At 41.5% G+C, this 20967-nt stretch overlaps 1 protein-coding gene across 7 annotated transcripts in view; it reads right to left on the reverse strand.

Moving 5' to 3' along the window:
• The window catches only part of abi1a (abl-interactor 1a), a 115923-nt gene that overhangs the window by 11542 nt on the left and 83414 nt on the right, over positions 1–20967 (reverse strand). For 2 of the 7 annotated variants that reach the window (XM_070881459.1, XM_070881457.1), the window contains exons 4-8: positions 10408–10508; positions 7554–7700; positions 3788–3888; positions 2597–2671; positions 882–1058 (exon numbers count right to left, since the gene is read on the reverse strand). In XM_070881459.1, coding sequence (XP_070737560.1) covers positions 882–1058; positions 2597–2671; positions 3788–3888; positions 7554–7700; positions 10408–10508 — 601 coding nt within the window. The remainder of the gene's footprint in view (positions 1–881; positions 1059–2596; positions 2672–3787; positions 3889–7553; positions 7701–10407; positions 10509–20967) is intronic. The other 5 variants (XM_070881460.1, XM_070881458.1, XM_070881462.1 and 2 more) reach the window with 3 other exon arrangements.

A 20967-nucleotide genomic window follows, 5' to 3' on the forward strand; every position in this document is an offset into this window, starting at 1 on the left:
AATTGTTCAATTTTTTGCAGATATTGCAATTATTTTGGGTATGCATTATGAATGTGATAATTCACAATGCCTTTCAAGTTGCGGCAGTTGCAAATCCATCTGTTACGCGTAATACTGGAAATGTACTCTTGTACTGATCCAGCCAAATGAAGAATGTGCATGCCTCTAATGTTTAAAAAACCTAGCTGTCGTTGAACAGCTGTCAGTTTCCCCTGCTGGGATATCTTCCCCTGCCACTCCAGTGACTACCAAGCATCCTGCATGTCTCGCAAAACAACCCTTAAATCAGACATTAAACACATTTTGGCATTTATCCTGCAGAAAAATGAAACCTCAACTCTACTATTGACTAAACCATCTAAAATATTTCACAAGTCAGCTTGTTGGGGGGGGGGGGGGGGGGTGGGAAGGAGGTGAGAGAATGTTTGAAACATTAATTCGCTGAAACGAATGATTGAGAGAAATAGCTGATCATAGCGACTCTTATACTCCCCATTTTTTTTCATACGCGAGGAGACCAAATATATTTTTAATTAACTTTTTTTTTTTAATCCACTTTAACCACAATGCATTCCCACATATTCTAAACAGCAATTTGCTTCTCCCTCAAAAGAAAGTTGCTGCTGCAGAGTTAAAAAATATCTAGGTCCGGTTTTAAACAATCTGCCGAGGATTCCAATTATTTCTGGCAGCTCAGGAAGAAAGATGGAGAGCAGCACAGGTCACAGAAATAAATACACAATCTATGTCACAATTTGACCTAGAGAGTCTGACAATAAAGACGACAAAAAAATGCATTGCATGAGATCTCAAGTCCCAATTAGCTTAATATACAACCACTGTTGTATATTTGGAAGCAGTATTAAAGTATAAAGCCTTACTTGAATTTTGAGCATAAAGAGGGCCACCATTAACATGAGGCTGCACAGAAAACTGAGAAGTCACCGAAGGATTTCGCCTGAAGCCCCCTGAAGATGCCGTAGAGGTGGTGGAATTATGCCGAGATATCTGCCTGGTCATGGTACTGTACTGGGAGCCAGGAGCCGAACCAGGGCCAGCTGAAAGCGTGAAGAAAAGTAACAGCAGGGAGGAAAAAGAAATGAGCATTATTCCATAATTTCTGAAAGGCAGACTTGATCAGTGGAAGAAAACATGAATCCTCAAACCAGCCACTGTAGTGAAAAAAAGTGAGACGATAAAAGTTTATCGTACTTGTGCAAGATCTGAAATTCATGAAAGTTTCATTAAAATCAATTGACGCAGCTTCCCAGCTCAGGAAAAGCTCCTTCTTCCATTCGGTCACAGCTCCTGTTCATCTTACCATTTTTAGGAAAATCAAAAAACGACATTCAAATTATATCCAGTGTAGCCATTCTTTAACCATACTTTCCACGAGAATACAAGAGATGTCCTATTTCCTGTTGAATCAGGACGGTTTTATAGGCATGCAGAGAATCAAAATAATACATCAAATTCTTACTACACCACCACCAATACCAACAGCAAACAATAATGAGGTGATAGCATTAAGCCAGTAAAATTAGTAGAAGCTTTATATACATTATAAGAGCATATAAACTTGTTTTTAAATTCAAATTATTTAGACGAAGGATTGATAAGCTTCAACGTCAAATGAATAATCCTTTAAAAGTATATATGCATTTATAATCGGAGGCCTCAAGTGGCTTTGATCCATGTCAGTGTCACAACGAGGAAATTCTTCAGAAACTGATTTGACAGAAAATACTATCCTCTTCTCTCTACTACTACCCACCCCCCCCCTACAATTCAGTGGTTGACCAAAAAGTTCCAAAATCAAACAGGAAGACGAGAGATTCATATTTTTTTATTGGCAAAAAAAAAATTGTTAAATCTTAATGCCAGAGGACATGAAAGGCAGAAGTGGGGCTGGGAAGGAAGGTGAATTTTTTTTTAAATCACTAGCTTAGTTAGTTGATTTATGCACACCTGAAAGGTTGCAGGTTCAATTCCCAGTCTGTACAAGTTAGTTGATCTCAGCTAGAGGATCTGTAGGGAACTCGGCATCAGTGCCCTTGGGCTTTTTTTGTGGATGGGAAAGGTGAGGGCATGAAGATACCAAGAGAAAAAAAAAAATCAAATTGGCATGTGGACATTGGTTAACGACAAAATTCAGCTCAGGTTTGAGATTTCCCATGTTCAAAACATTGCCTAGAATTATAAATAAATGTATTAACAATGGCCTCTCAGGCAAGGTACCAAAGGAAGACCTGTGAAACCATTCTTCAGCAAGAAGTCAACACTCGAGGGAAATAAAACTGGCCAGATAAAACAAAAATATACCAAGCTTTTGTTGATTGGTTTACATTTTATAATTTTAGACATTCCTAGACAGCTCTTCAGCCCTGACCTAGTGGTAATCCTACTTCAAAAAGACACCAATGTGGATTAAAAGTACTTCGGCCTACAACAGTTCCTTATAACCCAAAATCATTCCACCAAGGTTTTAGCATTTGTAACCCACTGCAAATCAACACAATTTTTCCACATCCATTATGAGTCAGCTGTGAATGAAAGGACAAATGCGTGAATAGTTCCAAGCAAGAGCCAGTCTCACCTATGAAACTGCCCACTGGCAGTGGAGGGGGTGGTGGTGGCAGGGAAGGGGCTCCAGCAGGGACAGAATATGATGCTAACAAAAAAAAAATCAAATTGCAATTATAACAATTTACCTGGTAGTAATTTATAAATTTTAAATTTAACAAGAAATAAGAAAATGTGATGCCAGTAAAGAAAATTATAACACTGGCTAGTGTAAGATGACAGCAAGTATATGTGTCATATCATATCATCTGGGAGTGGCAGGTGGTGCAGGTATCATTTGGTAACTGAGAAAATGGTGCACACAGAAAATGGGGACACAGATGGGCATATCTTACAATCCCGGTTTGACCTTGAACACAACAGCTTTACGTTATAATATTGCAAAATATGGGGATCTGAACAAGCAACTGTTTTTCTTTCAACATCGGGAAATTTCTACATCTCTGCATCATTTACCCACTGATTTCAGATCTATATTGCATCTAAAGAAGCCCAGCTACTATACATTATATTTTACAGGAAGGACCATGCAAATCCTGCTGTATTCACTAGCACATCTTGTTTCACATGGAAATGTTGTTGAATCCCAATGCCACTAATCCATTGTTTTGTCTTTCAATAAAGTAGCACAATCTATTCCACCAACTCAGATACTTTGCCAAATACAGAGGGTGCACCTTCTGAAAATCCAAACAAAACAAATGGAAGAGCAACATTCAGATATTGAACCATTAAACTCCATTCTCAGTTGGACTTGTGCCTTTTTCCCAGCAAGAACTTGGCAGTGGACAAGTAGTCTACATTTCAGCCTTATTTTAATACAAGTCAAGGGTAATCCACAGAACAGAAACTTGAAGACCAGACATGTGCACTGTACTGTGCATATCCATGGTACCAGTGACATGACCTGCCGAGTATCAAGGAAGTGGAGATGCTATCATCGCAAATGTTAGTTGCGATCTCCTGGACTGTTCTCTGCAGTTACAATCTGACTTGACGTGTTAGGAATTCTCAGCTTACCTTTTCCTGAATATTTTAATGCAAATTATCACAAGTCAGCATTTCCATATTTTTGTAGTTGCAGTATTAAAAAGCTTCATTTAAAAAAATACAGGGAATTGAATTCTCAAAGACTTAAACAACTTTAACAGATTCTTAAGCAGCAACCATTAACAAATTCATAAAGCATTAGAAGTTAACAGACCTGGCAAAAGTGTGGGTGGTGAGGGCGTAGGCACAGCAATAGGAATGCCTATACTGCTGCTCCCACTATTTTCTCGGCTTCCGCTTCCTCCACTGCTCCCACTAAGGAAAAATATGAAAAATAATCAGATAAAACTGCAATTTTCCCTGTGCCTATTCCAAAAGCAATGACTCTTTGCTAGGTCAGAGTTTAATAAAGGACTGCAGTAATTTTGTCCAGATTCACATGCACGCCTCTGAGTCTGAGCTGGCTATTCAACCACAGAGGCATTAACAGTTAAGGCCAATCCTGTCCTCAACATGCACATGTGCATTTCAAGCAATGGGTGCTGGATATGAATCAGAAGCAGGACACTGGCCATTTTTATCCTCTGTAAAAGAGGGGTGCAGAGGCCAATCAGTGCGCCTTCCTGTCTGGCTCAGACCAGCAAACTCAGCACAGATGAGATTCAACCAAGGTGCTTCCTGGCATGACCGCTTGGCTAAGTTTACTAAAAAAAAATTGGGGGGGGGGGGGGGGGGGGGGGGGGTGGACACACAAGAGGATCAAGAAAAATATCACAATTGAGGATTTGGTCTTCGATACAGAGACAGAAACGTATTCAAATTCACCTGTGAAGAAATCCTTTACAGATTGTAATTTGTCATGATACACCAACAACCTGCCATTCACCGAAGAAATTACTGAACTGCCGAGACGCATGTGGCTTCCAGAAGGTTACAAGCGAAATAAAGAAAGCTAAATTTAGAGTACAGCAGATTGTATTACCTTTTCTCTTCCCCTCAACTCAATATGGCACAGCTGTCACCAAGTGTCAAAATTCCAATGTGTGCAACTATATGCTATAGTGAGAGAATTATTACTGTATCTCATTTATGCATCACATTTGATAAGTGCTGTAAATCACTAATTGGCTATTTCACTAGATTGGTTCTGAAAAATTAACATTTCCCGATATTCATCCTACCATGTTCTTCCTGGACAGGAGATGGAGTTCCAGCCAGGCAGTGCAAGATGGCAAATTGATCAGCAAATATTAGAGCTGATTTGAGAATGGTTGCTATACAGGCAGTTTTAAATTAAGAGCATTATAACAAGCAAATCAAAGCAAAAGGGTGAAAATCGGTCAGAGGCACAAACATCTACGGTCACATCCCACTCCAGGACTTGAACACATAATCCAGGCTGACATTTAAATGCAATATTGAGGGAATGCTGCATTGTCAGGTGCCATTCTTTGGATGAGAATTTAAACCAAAGCTTCAACTTCCTATTCTAATGGACATTAAAAATCCCATGCAAATTTCTGAAGAGCAGATTGGTCTGGTGTCCTAGCCAATGTTTCCCCTGCAACTATTAGCAAAACAGATCAACTGGTTATTAATTTTATTGTTATTTGCAGGATTAAGTCTATGCAAGATGGTTGCTGTAATGCAACAGTGACTATTTCAAAGCACGAGAGATGTAATAATGCAATATGTAAATGTGTGATCTTTAAGGGAACATCTAAAAGAGCAATTTGAAACTACTGGGAAAACGTGAACAAAATCAAGTTACAGCACAACACAGGTGGACAAAATGAACAAAAGACAGTGAACACAGGAAATGATGAAATCAATATTCATAAATTAATTGCAACTAGAATCGTGCATATTGCTTCTTAATGGTCAGAAAAGACACCTTAGCCCTAGCTTCAGAGAAATACTATACACTGGTGCATTACTTAATCCCATACCCATTATTCTTCTGATAATTAAATGAGACTAAAATTATGGTTAGTTTTGCATTGAGAGTTCATGATTATTAAGAACTCAATGCAACAAACATTTGTTCTGTTTTGTCAATGCTCTGAAAGGCAAGAAAGTGTTTCTAGTTTTCCATTGAAAAACACACATCAGTAGTCACAAATGGGATTATTTGAGCTATGGGTGCCCCCAACCACCACCAGCTCTTGCTCACGATGCTTAAACCAGGGATGCAATTCAACTTTGGAAAACATTTTTCAATCATGAAATGCCATCATTTTTACACTGCAAAATGCCAACCCAAGAACAAATAAAACTCTCAGGGCTAAAGTGAGACACATTTGAATGGCATGCAGCATGGAGACTGATGGATACATCCTTCTGGTGACTTAGTTTAAAAAAAACATAGCCTTGAACAGCCCTGTCTAGGACCTACATACACTGAATCAATAGACACTAACAGCTAGACCTGCTATAATCAGGTACTGACCATTTGCACACAGTTAAGCTACATATCCTCAGCAAAATGGTATTTATTTTACTAATATAGTATAATGGAATTTGATGTTCAATTATATGCTGTACCAAAGAACCTTTGGAAGGGAGAGCAGAGGGACAGAATATGAAGTACTGTAGTACATTACCAAATATAGTAGCTGTATTGTGTCCACAATAGCCCTGGTTTTCTATTTTGGCTGCACCATCAGGGGAAGCTAGGAATGGAGGCTGGTGATATTGCAGGGGTTGAAATGGGTGGTGTTGGCAATGGACTGCATGTAGATTTGAACCATAGCTCAAGAGCAAACAGAATGCAGAGGTCACACACTTCAGTTTAGGCTGAGCAAGTAGCTAAGATGGAGAAACACTAAGTTGAGGGAAACAGCAGTATGGACTCAAAAGCTTCTGGCTTTGGTCTCGTCAATTTTTATTTGGTGGAGGTTTAACTAATGTGACCAAACCCAGTATCCATAATACAATTGGTGAGTTTTTAGAAATATATGGGATAATTAAAGTAAGTTAGCACTGATTTATTAAAGGCAAGTCATGTTTGGCAAAGTTAATTTTTTTTGAAAATAGGATAACGGTAAGGATTTTCAGAAGGCATTCAATAAGGTATCTCAAAAGACGTTGGATAGATAGAAAGTTGGTTGATAGACAAGAAACAGAGTTAAAGTCAATGGATGCTAATCGGATTGCGGAAGGATTGGAAGTGGTGTATGTATGTACAAATGATTTCGACTTGGGCTCAGTGAACCCAACCTCAAAATTTGCTGATGACAAAAGGAAGTTTGCTAAATAGTGACGATGACCAAGAGACTTTAGGAAGACAAACAGGTGGCAGATGCAATATAATTTGGACAAGTGTGAGACGATACTTTAAGGAAAAAGGAATGGGAGTTTTCAAACAAGGGGGGGTAGAAAAGAGGGAGGACATAGATATAATATATGAAAAAAATATATATATTCCACAATTCAAAAGTTATCACTTTTGATTTTAGCATCTATTGAATTCCTGAACACCCCCTTCCCCACATTAAATTAGAGTGACACATACAGATCAGCTAGTGTTTTAAAACTCTCGCTTCATATACATTTTGTCACACAGGAAGTTAGCATCATTCTGGTGCAATTGCCAATGCAGAACTTCAATTACCTTCAAAGGGAAAGAGTACATGTAATTTAACACCACCCAGCAACAAGATCACTGGAGGGAAAAACAAGCAAACAAATGCTTCATTCATACTGGACTAACTCAAAACAAGCTTGAATTTTTTGAAGTCAGCAACCATCAAGTTCTGGCAAAAAAAAAAGTGCTTCCTTCACCAGCATTGGAAAATCAGGCAAGTTTGCTTTGGATTTGTTACTAGATGCGCAAGATCTACTTGTTGGGAGCCAGGGCTACAAGCAGTATCAATATAAAAATAGTTTAAGAGCAGATACAGCTTCAATTATCCTGACCCTGACAAAATGTAATTTCAAAGTTAAAGGTGAGTCACTGATCACAGAAAAAACATTCGTACCTGTGCGTTCTCGGCCTCTGGTTCAGTGATGCTGTTCTAATAGGGCTTTGCTGGTTTGCAGCCACACTCCGAGCAGGACTAGTCATGTAATCGTTGGGAACAACAGGTGGTTTAACAGGCTCTAACGTTTTGTAGGGAGTGTTTCGTCTGAAGGTAGAGAAAAAAGTTACTTCACATTTTTGTACAAAGATTAGGCACATTTCAGCAAACAAGTAGTTATGAATCAGTCACTGCCTGCAACATTTTTGTTGAAGCAAATCATCCTTGATTTTAGTATGGAGGAATAAAACTGACACACCCAAGGTTGCTGGGGTATTCTAATGGCTGGTGCACGAGACTCGAGTGCAAGTTCCCTTCCTAGCCCAAGGCTGTGAATGTTTTATGGCCCAGAAAGGCTTGAGATGAAAAGAGAAAAACACAATTTTCTTAGGTCCTAGGCGGTGGGTATGTCACTATATTCTACTTGGTTTTGTTTATCGCAAACAAGTTTTCATTTTACCAATATCAATTTACATCTACTTCCCGTTCATTTCATTTACAGAAGCATCACAGGTGTCATACCACCCAGAACTACAGCACGTGAGTGGGGAGGCAGAACAAGAGCCTTGCAACTCAGAAGCTCGACTTTCACACCCAGAGCTTCTCCAGGGGGCCACACATGGCGTCTCCATTGTCTCTCTAACAACAGCAGCACTCTGCATGCCTTGCTGCACAACATCCTGATCCCAATGTGGGCAGGGGGTGGAAGCGAGCGCAAATTGACCGCAACTAAAAAGAAGTTTCGTGGTGGGGGTGGGGTAGTTGATAAGTGTTAAAAATTATTTGAAGAACATTTTTTATTTAACTATTGAAAATATTAAAATTTTAACAATGTTCAACATTTTTAGAATAAGAGGGGCAATAATCAACATGGTGGGATAGAGTGGGCAGGAAACGTTGAAGCGTAACTGTCACTGTTCAAGCTAAGCGTTGATTTATGAGCTGCTGACTAAGACTTTTGCAGTGGTGAAAGTGCCACGGGGCTTCCCCCGTCATGGTGGTGGTGGTGGGGGGGTTGGTGGCATGGGTTCATCACCAGGCTCCTCCTCCCCTCTCTCTCCTCAGGTTGTCTTGCAGTCCCCATTGGCAATTCCTGTCCCCTCATGATGGCTAAGTTATGTAGCATGCAGCACACCACAATCAATAGCGACCTGCTGGGGGTGGTATTGCAGGCTGCCTCCAGAGTGGTCCAGGCACCGAAGCATTGCTCAAGCACGCCAATTGCCGTTGATGATGTTGAGTGTGGCTATATGGCTGTTATTGTAGTGATGCTCTGCTTCTGTCGGAGGGTAGAAGTCATGAGCCAGGTGGCGAGGCCTTAACCTTTGTCCCCCAGTATTCAACTGTGGCCTTCTGGCTGATGCTCAAACAAGTCAGAGACACTGCGCTCACGCAAGATGAAAACATCATGGATGCTCCCTGGAAACGATGCATTGACTGCAAAGATGGGCTGTGTATGATCGCAGACGATCTGTACATTCAGGAAGTGGAATCCTTTTCAATAAACCTCTGGCTCCTGAAAAGGTGCTCACAGGGCAATGTGCATACATCAATGGTTCCCTGAACCTTGGGGATGTCAGCAATTCGTGCAAAACCCATTGCCCTCTCATTCTGTGCTTCCGTGGTCATTGGGAAGTTTATAAAGTCCATCCTCCGTGCATACAGTGCAGTAATCACCTGGCGAATGTAGCTATGTGTAGCATGCTCCAAGATGCAGCATATGTCCCCTGCTGATGCCTGTAAGGAGCCGAAGGCATAGAAGGCAATTGCCAGTCACCTTCACCGACAGGCAGTGCAGTCCTGTTGGGACTGGTGAGCTGTATGTCTGCCTTTGAGCTGGCATATCTGTGACCACCTCTTTTTGAAAGCACAGCGTCTTAGAGAGCTGGATGTATGAGCGATGTTCCCTGAAAGTTTGTTGGGGGTATGACCTTCTCCCCATAAGTCCTCGAGCTCTTTGATTACGCTCATAATGCTCTTGAATAAGCCTTCTTCCAGTTCTATTCATAGAAAAAGTAGCCAGCATTATCAGCAGAGATATTAAAGGCCCCATTCTTTTAAATGTACTCAAATAGCTTTAAAAAGATGAACTCACATAAAGCTCAGTGTAAAATGCAGCCTTCTCTCAAAATCCTTTTATGCACTGAACTTTTGCCCCGTTTTTCAAAATGGCGTCGTTACCGCTGGGTGTGTCGTGCAGGTAAGACTTCAGTTTTCAGTGTTTTTTTGGGCCAGCGGTAAAAATGGCGGCATTGACGAAATTACCACCAGCGGTAAATTTGTGGCTTTGTACACCGATTGACGCCATAAAACCTGTGGGGTTTTTTTTTTACTGCCGGCGGTAAATTATTTTATCTGCTAAAAACAGCGGTAAATGGGCGGAAAGCTGATGAATTTCAAGCCTCAAGTCTTCACCATATTTGTACTTACGATCCATAAGAGTTAACATACAATGGAGATACAGAATGGGTTAGTTCTAAACTGGAGAAAATTCTCTTCCCCACTTTGGGAAAAATAAAACTGATATAGCCCAATGTGACCATTTAAAGCAAGACAAGCCATTAGAAATTTAAAGCACTTCCTCATACCATAAATATATGCAACTCTGCTGAATGGAATGCACAGAATGATCTATGAGCAAACATCTTTCATGTATATTTACTCATTACCATTATATGCAACATTTCACTGTAGATGCAAAACATACATGAACATTTCACTAAAATAAGTCTTCTCTTCAAAAGAAGTTGAAGATGGCATATTACAGAACAGCAAAAATGTAACCTGGCTTTCCCATTTAAAGGTAACAGCATACCCTAATGTTCCACGTCCAGACATTGGGGGACTTGGTGGCTTTTGTGTAGGCGGGTTTGTCCTAGTGAGCGTGCCAGTTCTTGCAGCCTGGTTACTTCCATGCTGCAACAAAAATTAATTGCAGTTCAAGTAAGGAATGCTTAATTGAAACCAGTTGCTATAAATAACTTTTACTTCATTAATAAAATGGACCCAATATCGTTTGGTTTTATGAACAGGATCGCGGGAAACAAACCAGTTCAGCTCCCGAAGGTCAAGTCAGTTTATGCAGACAGTAGTTGAGCTCACAAACCTGAAAAGTACAAGCTTTAAAACCCAATCTATTCTAAATTGGCTGATGTCAGCCAGGCTGGTAGAAAGAGCACTACAATTAGCCTCCAAAACAACCACCTGCCGAAACTGCACGTTTGTTGGTGGCAGGGGGGGCACGGCAGGGGAAGAGAAGGGGGGGGGCTGAAAGACAAATCAAATGAGGATTGCTTCAGGCTCCGCTGTAATGTGCCACCATCCATTAAAACTCAGCCTCACTGCCCAGGCTGAAAGATAAATATTAACCAGTTGGACAGGTACTGGAGTATAATCGGCTCCAAAGAACCATATCCCAGCAAGGAATAAAAAAAAATAAGGATTTCCCAGAACTTTGCACCTCTTAATTTTTTTTAATTAAACTTTTTCTCTCTCTCTCTCTCCCTCTCTCCCTTCCCCCCCCCCCAAAAAAAAAAAGAGTACAAATTTGGTACACAATTTTCTTCACATATTTCAGTTAGAAAGTTATGCAGTCATCTTCTAATTTTTGTTGTTCAGGTAATGTTTTTTTTTTAAATCTGGTCCCAAAGATAGCTGGGAAACCCTAAATGCAATTAAAGGCTTATTGCATAACTGCTAAATCATGAAAAATCACCGTTTGTCGATGACAGACACTGCCTATGATCAATACATTAGAATATTTTGGGATTTCTAACTATAATACGGTTAACATTTACAATGCTACTGCCCCCAAAAAGTTAGAGACATGGGAACAGAAGAGGATGATGCAGTTTCAACAGCTATTTCTATCACTGGTGCACTACAAAACGAAATTGTTCATCTTACCTTGGCTTTAAGCCACTTAATGTTGCCAAAAGGAGAGAAAAATAAAGCAAAAATTAACCACAAGTTTGGCAGAAAAAAGTTAAACAAATTCAGTATAGAAACTCAGCAGCAAAAAGGCTAACATTTAAATATTTAATGCTTCCTATTAGATAGTGGCACAATGTCTACTCCCATTAACAAGTCAGCCAGCTGACATACGGGAAATAATTAGGTTCCTCTTCAATTAACACCAAGATAAACATTCCCACTCTGTTACGTACAAGCCAAGATTACAGGAACATATGACTACCTAATAGTTTATGGATTTGCAACAATTCAATCGCGAGATCAATTTAACATTGCCATAGGTTTACAAAAGGTACAGCAAATAGATGGATGGGACTGAAGACAACCAAGACTTATTCAAGACAAGGAGAGCTTGTATTAAATGGGATTACATGCAAGACTTTCTGCTGATCACTGGCAAACACCATTTGGGCAATTAACAAAGGTCACCGATAAAGCTGAATCAGCCAAGGCTACAAGTGTGAACACGGGTGATCAGAATTTAACTGGTGTTTAGAATGCTTAATCCAGTCTCAGTATGCACATCCACATGGGCAGAATGCATTAAACTGTCCAGTTTGTAGAGCTGGCATTCTACCAAGTAGTTCCATGCATACAGAATTTCCCAATTCTATTTTCTCTAGCAAGCACACTTACGTTATTTCAGTGCCATAGACCAGCAAAGGCACGCGCTTTGTACAGTCAACGGTACTGCAGAATAAACTCATTGGCCTCAGTTCAACAGATTGCAAACCAGACCAAACTATTCATGGATCCTCGGATCTGCTACCCAACTGCGACTTTGGTCATCTGAGCATACCGATGCTCAGATACAGGAATCTACTGTCTGTTGGCTCCTCTCCTGCACACTCATTGGCAGAGGTCTATTTGAATTCAAGTTGGTCTTCTGTACATAGAGGTTTGCAAATCAATCTTGTATAGCTCTGCAGGACAGAGGTGCAGGAAAAGGACAGCAATGCAGAAATAGGTTCAGCATTGCTTTCCCAAAACCTGGCTCAAGTAGCATCATCATCATAGGCAGTGTCCCTTGGAATCAAGGAAGACTTGCTTCCACTCCCTAAGTGAATTCTTTGATGGCTGAACAGTCCGATACGAGAGCCACAGACCCTGTTACAGGTGGGACAGACATTCGTCGAGGGAAGGGGTCGGTGGGGCTGGTTTGCCGCGCGCTCCTTCCGCTGCCTGCGCTTGGCCTCTTCACGTTCTTTGTGTTGAGACTCGAAGAGCTCAACGCCCTCCCAGATGGACTTTCTCCACTTAGGGCGGTCTTCGGCCAGGGTCTCCCAGGTGTCAGTGGTGATGTCGCACTTTACTAGGGAGGCTTTGAGGGCATCCTTATAACGTTTCCACTGTCCTCCTTTGGCTCGTTTACCACGAAGGAGCTCCGCATAAAGCATTTGCTTCGGGAGTCTTGTATCTGGCATGCGAACTATGTGGCCTGCCCAATGAAGCTGATGAAGTGCTGACCACACTAATACTGGGGATGTTAGCCTGGTTGACGACACTGATGTTGGTCCGCTGTCCTCCCAGGGGATTTGCAGGATCTTGCGGAGACATCGTTGGTGATATATGTCCAGCGACTTGAGGTGCCTTGTATACATCGTCCATGCCTCAGATCCACATAGGAGGGGGGATATTACTACATTAATTTTCAAACTTTTAATCAACTTTTAAACTTAATTTGGGAGAACTTTTAAAACTTATATTTTAGATTCTTAATCGAAATACTTTTAAATATTATTAATCTACATCTTTGACTATCAACTTTTAGAAACTTTTTAAATTATGGAAACTTTTATAATTATTGATTTACATCTTAATCTTTTTAACAACTCTTTAGAAACTTTTTAAACAAATTGAAAATCTTTATCAACCGTTAACTTTTAAAATAACTTTAGAAGTCACCTTCCTAATGACTACCCCCCAACCAAGCCTCGGGCCATCTACCATCAACGGCGCAACTCGGCGCCAAGCTTGCGGCCAACACTTCGCCGTAGCGGGTGTCGGGTTGGGTCTGGTCGGCGGGGGGGGGGGGCGGGGAGCGAGTGTCGGGTCTGGTCGGGCGGGGAGCAGGAGCTGGCCGTGGGAGGAGCCTCATTCAAGCAGCCCCAGTGAAGCCATTCAGCCAGGGCTAGGGGCTGCGTGCTTCGGGCCCCTCCCACACAGTTCGGCGCCTGGAGCTACTGCACTTGTATGCCGACTGTAGCGCGCATGTGCAGAGGTCCCGGCACTGTTTTCAGCGCAGGGACCTGGCTCCCCCCCCCACACAGCTCGTGCCGGCTGCGCCGAGTGCCACAGGACCTGTAAGGCGGTGGAGAATACCGAGGATTTTTTTAGGCGTGAAAAACGGGCGCCCAGCTCAGAGGGGCGCCCGTTTTTTTTCTTGTGGAAACTTGGGCCCATAGAGCTGTGCCTGGTCTCCAGTTATCTTGGACCCCCTTGCCACTGGACCAAGACCTTGTTCAGCTAAGCCCTTGTGGTTGCCGGTGTGCAGCGGCCACCCCACATTAAAAGCACTCACGCATAGGCATCTTCCACTTCGGCTCAAGTATAAAAATGACTTGATTGACAGGCACTGCCGATGAACTAGTATGGGAATTATTAAAGCTTCTCCCCAAAATAGAGTTTTAAAAAATCTAGTAAAGTATGCATTCTGGCATTGTTTTAGCCACAGATTCAGAGACATATCTACAAGTCTGCCACAAGGATAAGGGTGCCAAATTTAACAGTATAAATGACAGTTCACGGGTGCCACATTTCTGTAATGAAAGTAATTGAAGTTAATTTAGAGTGCAATATTTGCTACATCTACCCAAATGATGGACCAAGATTTATGAAATTTCAGGTTTTAGACCTGAATTGGGTTAGCCAAATTCCAATTAGCAGCATAAATGGTACTTTGTGCGCAACTGTATGAGGATTGGATGGGGGATACAAAATTGAACTGTAAATTGTGTTTAAGTAAATTATGTGAAGGTTTGAGATTTACTTGATGAAACTTCTACTTCTAAAGATACATTACTAAGACAAATTTAAGCTGAGATATCTTCGTGAGTAGCTAAGTTGTAGAGGCCAGTGAGTTCTGAGGCTCAATCCCCAATATTCTGTGCTAGCCAATCTCAACCAGGAAATGGAGTCTCCTGTTGTGTCAATAACCGACTCAGTCACTGATGCAAGAATAGCCCAATCCTGAATACAAATATTGCACTGGAAGCTAGATGAGGCGAGCACATGAGTTGCCTTGCATGCCAAGTGCTTGACAGTCAGATCTCTCAGTCTCATATTCAATGACCATGTCTTCCCAGGTGTTGGAGTTAATAGTGCAAGATTTTACAGTGGCCTGGCCACCTCTGTTGCAACATCCAGACTACAGCTCGGTGTAGAAGACAGCTTTGGGACTTCTACAATTAGGCAGACAAACAACATGTCCAGACCAGCACAACTGGACCTTGGTCTCAATTCTAGTTACACTGCAACGTTGTCTTGTCACTCGATGCCAGCGATGTCAGACAACACGAGAAGAAATAGTTAAGTCACTTGCAGTGTAAATAGCAGATCCACACCTCTCTGGGTGGTCAACAGCTTGGCAAAAAGCAACTTTTGTTGGATGATTCCCGATTCGGATTGCTATCCCAACTGAATGTACACGAGTCAATAGCAACTGAGGACAGGATCAGACGCCCCGACATTACCCACCAAGATTCAGATGTAGAATGACTACTTGAACAAATATATTACAAATTATTGCAGAGCAACTGTGGAACTGTACCCTAGTAATGAACTCCGGAGAAGAGAGAAAGTCTGGAAGATCTTCACCCCCTCCCCCCACCAGTACTGTACAGATCCGTTTCAAAAATCTATCACAAAAATACTGTGTTTTGGTAAGCTATCATAAAATGCTTATCCATTACTTTTCTTTTTTCAGACTAAACAGCTCAAAGATGATCAGGTTAGATAGTTGATTTAAAAATGTATTGAAGAATATGGAGAGCAAACAGGAGGGCAAATATGACTAGTTGGCTCATGTGGGGAACACCAGCAGTGTGCCAAAAGCCCCGTTTATGTTGTAACCTTCCAGGATTCTCAGCCTTACGTCAAACAAGACTGATTCAATTTCCAAAGCAATTGCTAGGAAATGATCAACACCCAATCATGATTATCCATGAAAGCAAAGGCTGTCAATTAAAGCATCTTCAAAGTGAAAAGCTGCACTTGACCTGTAAGAGTGTTAGATTGAACCATTTTCAATTAATGCCAATCAGGGAAGGTACCTACAGGCTTCACAGAATTACAGCAAAGCTCAACTCAAAGCACCCTTCAGATTCACAAGAGTAAAAAGCGGAATTAGAAAAGGTTAAGCCCTCCCACACATTCCACATTCCAAGTGAGATTCTTCAAATTTAAAGCCATTTAAAAAAGACAAGTTCCAATTAAAATTCTGTGAAGCCGAATTAGAGATCATGCCAAGTCGGAGGCACAATCCACTCCAAATACTTTGCATTAGCACACCTGCACGTATATTTCTCCAGAACAAAAAAAAATTACTCGGATGTAGTCAATTGCAAGATTTTCTCGGATGCAAGCATTTCAATTAGCAGTTACCAGACTGTGAGCTCTTACCAACAGCAATTTGCACCTCTTTCCAAGGGATATGATTTTTACTGATGTAAATATTTAATTGTGCATCTAATGAACGAATCATTGATGATACAAATCACATTTCAATCACACCTATAAATATGGGCCAGCCTATTTAAGACCAGGTTTCCTCCCATATATGGTTCTAATTACAGTGAAAATAAACTGCTTTGAAACCACTCAGCAGGTCAGCCAGCATCTGCAGAAAGAACAGATGAGTTAACATTTCAGGTGTTGACCCTTAAGTCAGTTCTGACAAAGGCTCTATATGCCTGAAATACTAATACATCCGTTCTCTCCACAGGTGCTGACTGTCCTGCTGAGTGCTTCCAGCATGGTTTTGTTTATTACGATATCCATCAGTAACTTTTTTTGCTTTGAAACAAATTGTTCTGCAACTTTCACAATAATCTAATGCCCTTTCTTAACACAACCACTTCATAATTGTGTTGGCCCCATGCTGTGCAAATTCTTCCAGTTTGTACAACAGGCTCATCCAAAGAGAGAACTATGTGGACAAGGTTTCTACATGCACAATTGTTAGCCAGTCAAATGCAAAAATGCATCACTGACCTATGCAAATTGACAGAGCTCAGCCCTCCTGATGCAGGATCAAAGGCAGCAGATTTGACTCAATTGCAAACTACCTTCAAGGACTTGCTTGTCTGTCAGTACCCAATACCCAAGTCGTTAATGGGGTGCAAAATTTTAAAAAGGGACACACTTCTACAATAACCAGACATAAAGGCCTCGTTTACTTCATGCAGTTGTTCTGGGGGCAGCATTTTATTTTGCTTTAGTGCTGTTCAGTCATTTCCTTTTTAATCTGGGTCTTGTGACTTGTTGGGGTTTCCCCAGCCACCAGCTTGAGCAAATCTGGCACGTTTACGTGGGTGTATAAACAGAAAATGCTGGAAATATTCAGCAGGTCAGGCAGTATGTGTGGAGAGAGAAACAGTTAACATTTCAGGTCAATGAGCTTCCGTTGTCTTTTCATTGGTTATCTCCAGAAATGGAGATAGAAGTCAAAGGAGGAAAGGAAGAATCGGAGATGTATGTGAAGACAAGGGAGGGGTGGAAATTTGAAGCAAACTTTATGAAATTTTTCAGTTTGGGGCAAGAGCAGGAAACTGCACCAATACAGACATCGATGTAATGGAAAAAAGAGGTGAGGGAGGGGACCAGAGTAGAACTGGAACAAAGCAAATTCCACAGATCCGATGAAAACGCAGGCATAGCTCAGACCTATGCAGGTTCCCAAAGTGACACCTTTTACTTGGAGGAAGAGAGGAGTCAAAGGAAAAGTTGTTCAATGCAAGAACAAGCTCAGCCAGGCGGAGGTGGTTGGTGGGGACTGGTTGGGCTTCCGTTCAATGAAAAAGCGAAGGACCCGCCGTAGGGTTCCCTTTAAGGTGCGCGGCCGTGCACTGCTTCAGGGAACCCGCGCAGCTGGCTTGCTGGCATGTTAATGTTAAAACCACGTATGCACGGTATTTTGAATGGCACGCACAGGGCCAAAGAAAATTTAATAGGATCATCGGCCTGCTGGCCAACCTGGTGGGAGATGGTGGTGTAGAGGGACTGGCTATCCTGGTAGGGAATGGAGGTGTAGAGGAACAGGCTGTGCTGGTGGGGGATGGAGGTGTAAGGGGACTGACCGTCCCTTTGGCCCAGGTTTACTTGGGTGTTATTAATGGCTGGCACGAGGCTAGAGTATCTCGAGCCAGCAGCACTGGAGCAAAGTAAAAAACAAACCTGCATGTTGAACCAAGTCCTACTCTGCAAAAGGTTTGAAATCAACACTAGAGCAAGAATGAATTCTTGATCAAAGGAATCCCACTGTGCTCATTAGAAAATCAGTTGCCACTGACATTTTATTTATATGCAATAGGTTGTGTGTAGAAAACCACCAAAGGCAGAATTTTTAAATCCAGAGAATGATTTGGAAGACAATATAATTCTGTCTTTGGAAAAACTCTCAGTAGCTGAGTAGCTCATGGCAGAGGGCTGAACTTTCACCCTGATCTTTCATCAAGTTCAAACCTCAGCTCTGACTCACATTTTGCTGGTTATTAGCCAAACCATTAAAATGGAGCAGGTTATGGTAGAAAGAGCATTTTCTGCTTACAAAAGTAATAGAAAAAAGACATCTGCCATAAAATTGCAGTTTCTGCCATGGAGAACTGAATCCAAAACACCCTTCTGGCTAAGGAATGGAGTATGGCAGAGCTGGGGACCTAAAGGTTGAAAGATTGGTAGTCCATATGGCATGAATTACCAATTATTGGCATCCGGCATTTTTGTTGTTAAATCCAGTTCCTTTATCCCAGCAGCAGATTCAGAGATATAGAAACATAGAAACATAGAAACATAGAAAATAGGTGCAGGAGTAGGCCATTCAGCCCTTCTAGCCTGCACCGCCATTCAATGAGTTCATGGCTGAACATGAAACTTCAGTACCCCCTTCCTGCTTTCTCGCCATAACCCTTGATCCCCCGAGTAGTAAGGACTTCATCTAACTCCCTTTTGAATATATTTAGTGAATTGGCCTCAACTACTTTCTGTGGTATAGAATTCCACAGGTTCACCACTCTCTGGGTGAAGAAGTTTCTCCTCATCTCGGTCCTAAATGGCTTACCCCTTATCCTCAGACTGTGACCCCTGGTTCTGGACTTCCCCAACATTGGGAACATTCTTTCTGCATCTAACCTGTCTAAACCCGTCAGAATTTTAAACGTTTCTATGAGATCCCCTCTCATTCTTCTGAACTCCAGTGAATACAAGCCCAGTTGATCCAATCTTTCTTGATAGGTCAGTCCCGCCATATATGAGAAACTGGATCTTAAAACAAAGCCAATATAAAAGCAGCTAAAAATAACTGAGTCAATATGAAAGAATTAAATTTTGGATCATCCATTACAACATGTTCATCTTTTCATGAAACTGTAGAGTAATCACAAAATATAAAGTTCTCAGCATTCTGAAATTTCTCTTGCTCTTTACCAAATCTAGCAGAGCCTTAATGAGTCACATTAAAGCACATTTCACTGCCTAGCTCCCTATTATATGCCACAAAGGCTGCCACTTCCAATGATCACACCATATCTCCTACAATCTACTGATTGCCCATGTACTCTGGTGAATTAAACTGTTCCAATTTTAGTGATTATATAGAATGGGTTCGCCAGAGTATGGATGAAGCCCCCTCTATTAGCACAAACTTGACCCTCAGCTTGCAGCCATAGTAAAATCATTCCTGTAACAGCTCCTTGTGCCAAACATTGCAGCAGTTTTACAGTAGTTTTATTCTGAGCAGTATGGATAAAATGTGCCTCCTTTATGCAGAAACTGGACTCAAATTGTAAACAGGAAGGGATCACAGAAGGAAAAAGGCTCAAAGTACCAGAATCAGTTTTAGCTCACCTTATGCTGTTACTTTTCGAATAGTGCGTCATATAAAAGCAGATGATTTGAAAAGAAACAGAATGCAAGGAAAGCTGCTCTGCTAAATAGCTGGTCAGTGCACTGCTCTCTTCCTGGTGATCTGCATCTTCCCTCCCCTGCTACCCTTCCCACTCATTTCACAACAGCTGCGCTACCCTCCCGTTCCTATCACACAGTGCTCCCTCCTTACATTCAATTACTTCAAACCTTTTTTCAGCTAGATAACATTTCAGATTTAAAAAGAAACAGAATATGATTTACACAATTGGCTTCTCTAAAGAGCTGGTAAATGCACTCATTGTTCCAGTAGAACCTCAATTATCCGTCAATTTCCTTTATCCACCAGGAAATCCCTTCCTTTATGGTAAATAAGGTCCACTGTGCTGCATTATACAAGTTCACATAAATATCAGATTCAACTCAAACCAGAATCCCACCACAAACAGTGTAGGCAAGCATTTTCCATATGTATCATTTTTGATTTTCCCAAAGGGATGGGTGCAGCACAACTGTGGAGTGTGTCTGGGTCAGAGTTCTTGCCATTAGTTTGGACGTCACTGTAATCACAGTTTTAATGGCAATTAGAGGCAGAGGCAGAGGCAGATTTTATCTTGGCATTTCCTCTCAATTACATACTGCAATACAGCACTGCTTCAATTTCAGTACTCTACTCACTCCCTTTTGTTGCGCAATTTTCTTTTCTACTTTAATTCCAAATTTATAGTGGGGAACCACCCCCCCCCCCCCCTTCTTCCAACCTGGCAGAATCTTCACGTGCAAGGCTCGACAGCAAACATCAGCCAGCTGCTAGATCACGGTGGTTATCACAGGCAAGTCCGATGCAATCACATGTCCACTTGCAGGCATTTTCAGCAGGGATCACTTAATAGCAAACTAGAATGGGAATGTTGGCTGATTTTTCCTTCCCTAGCCCCAGGGGATATCAAGACCAATTCTAAAACAGTTGTCTAAGGACATACAGGGTAGGATAAAGAAAAAAGGGAAGCTTATAACAGATACTGACGGCTAAATACTGCAGAATCTCTCGAGGAGTATAGAAAGTCCAGGGGTGAGGTCAAAAGGGATATTAGGAAAGCAAAGAGATCATGAAAAATTCTTGGCAAGTAAAATCAAGGAAAACCCAAAGATGTTTTATAAATATACTAAGAGCAAGAGGATAACTAAAGAAAGGGTAGGGCCTATTAGAGACCATGAAGGTAATGTGTGTGGAGGCTGAAGATGTAGGTATGGTTCTCAAAAAATACTGTGTCTGTTTTCAAAAGAGGGGAGATGTAGTCACTGCTATCGAGGAGGAGTGTGA

Source organism: Pristiophorus japonicus, chromosome 5 (assembly GCF_044704955.1).
Source record: "Pristiophorus japonicus isolate sPriJap1 chromosome 5, sPriJap1.hap1, whole genome shotgun sequence".
NCBI lineage: Eukaryota > Metazoa > Chordata > Chondrichthyes > Pristiophoridae > Pristiophorus > Pristiophorus japonicus.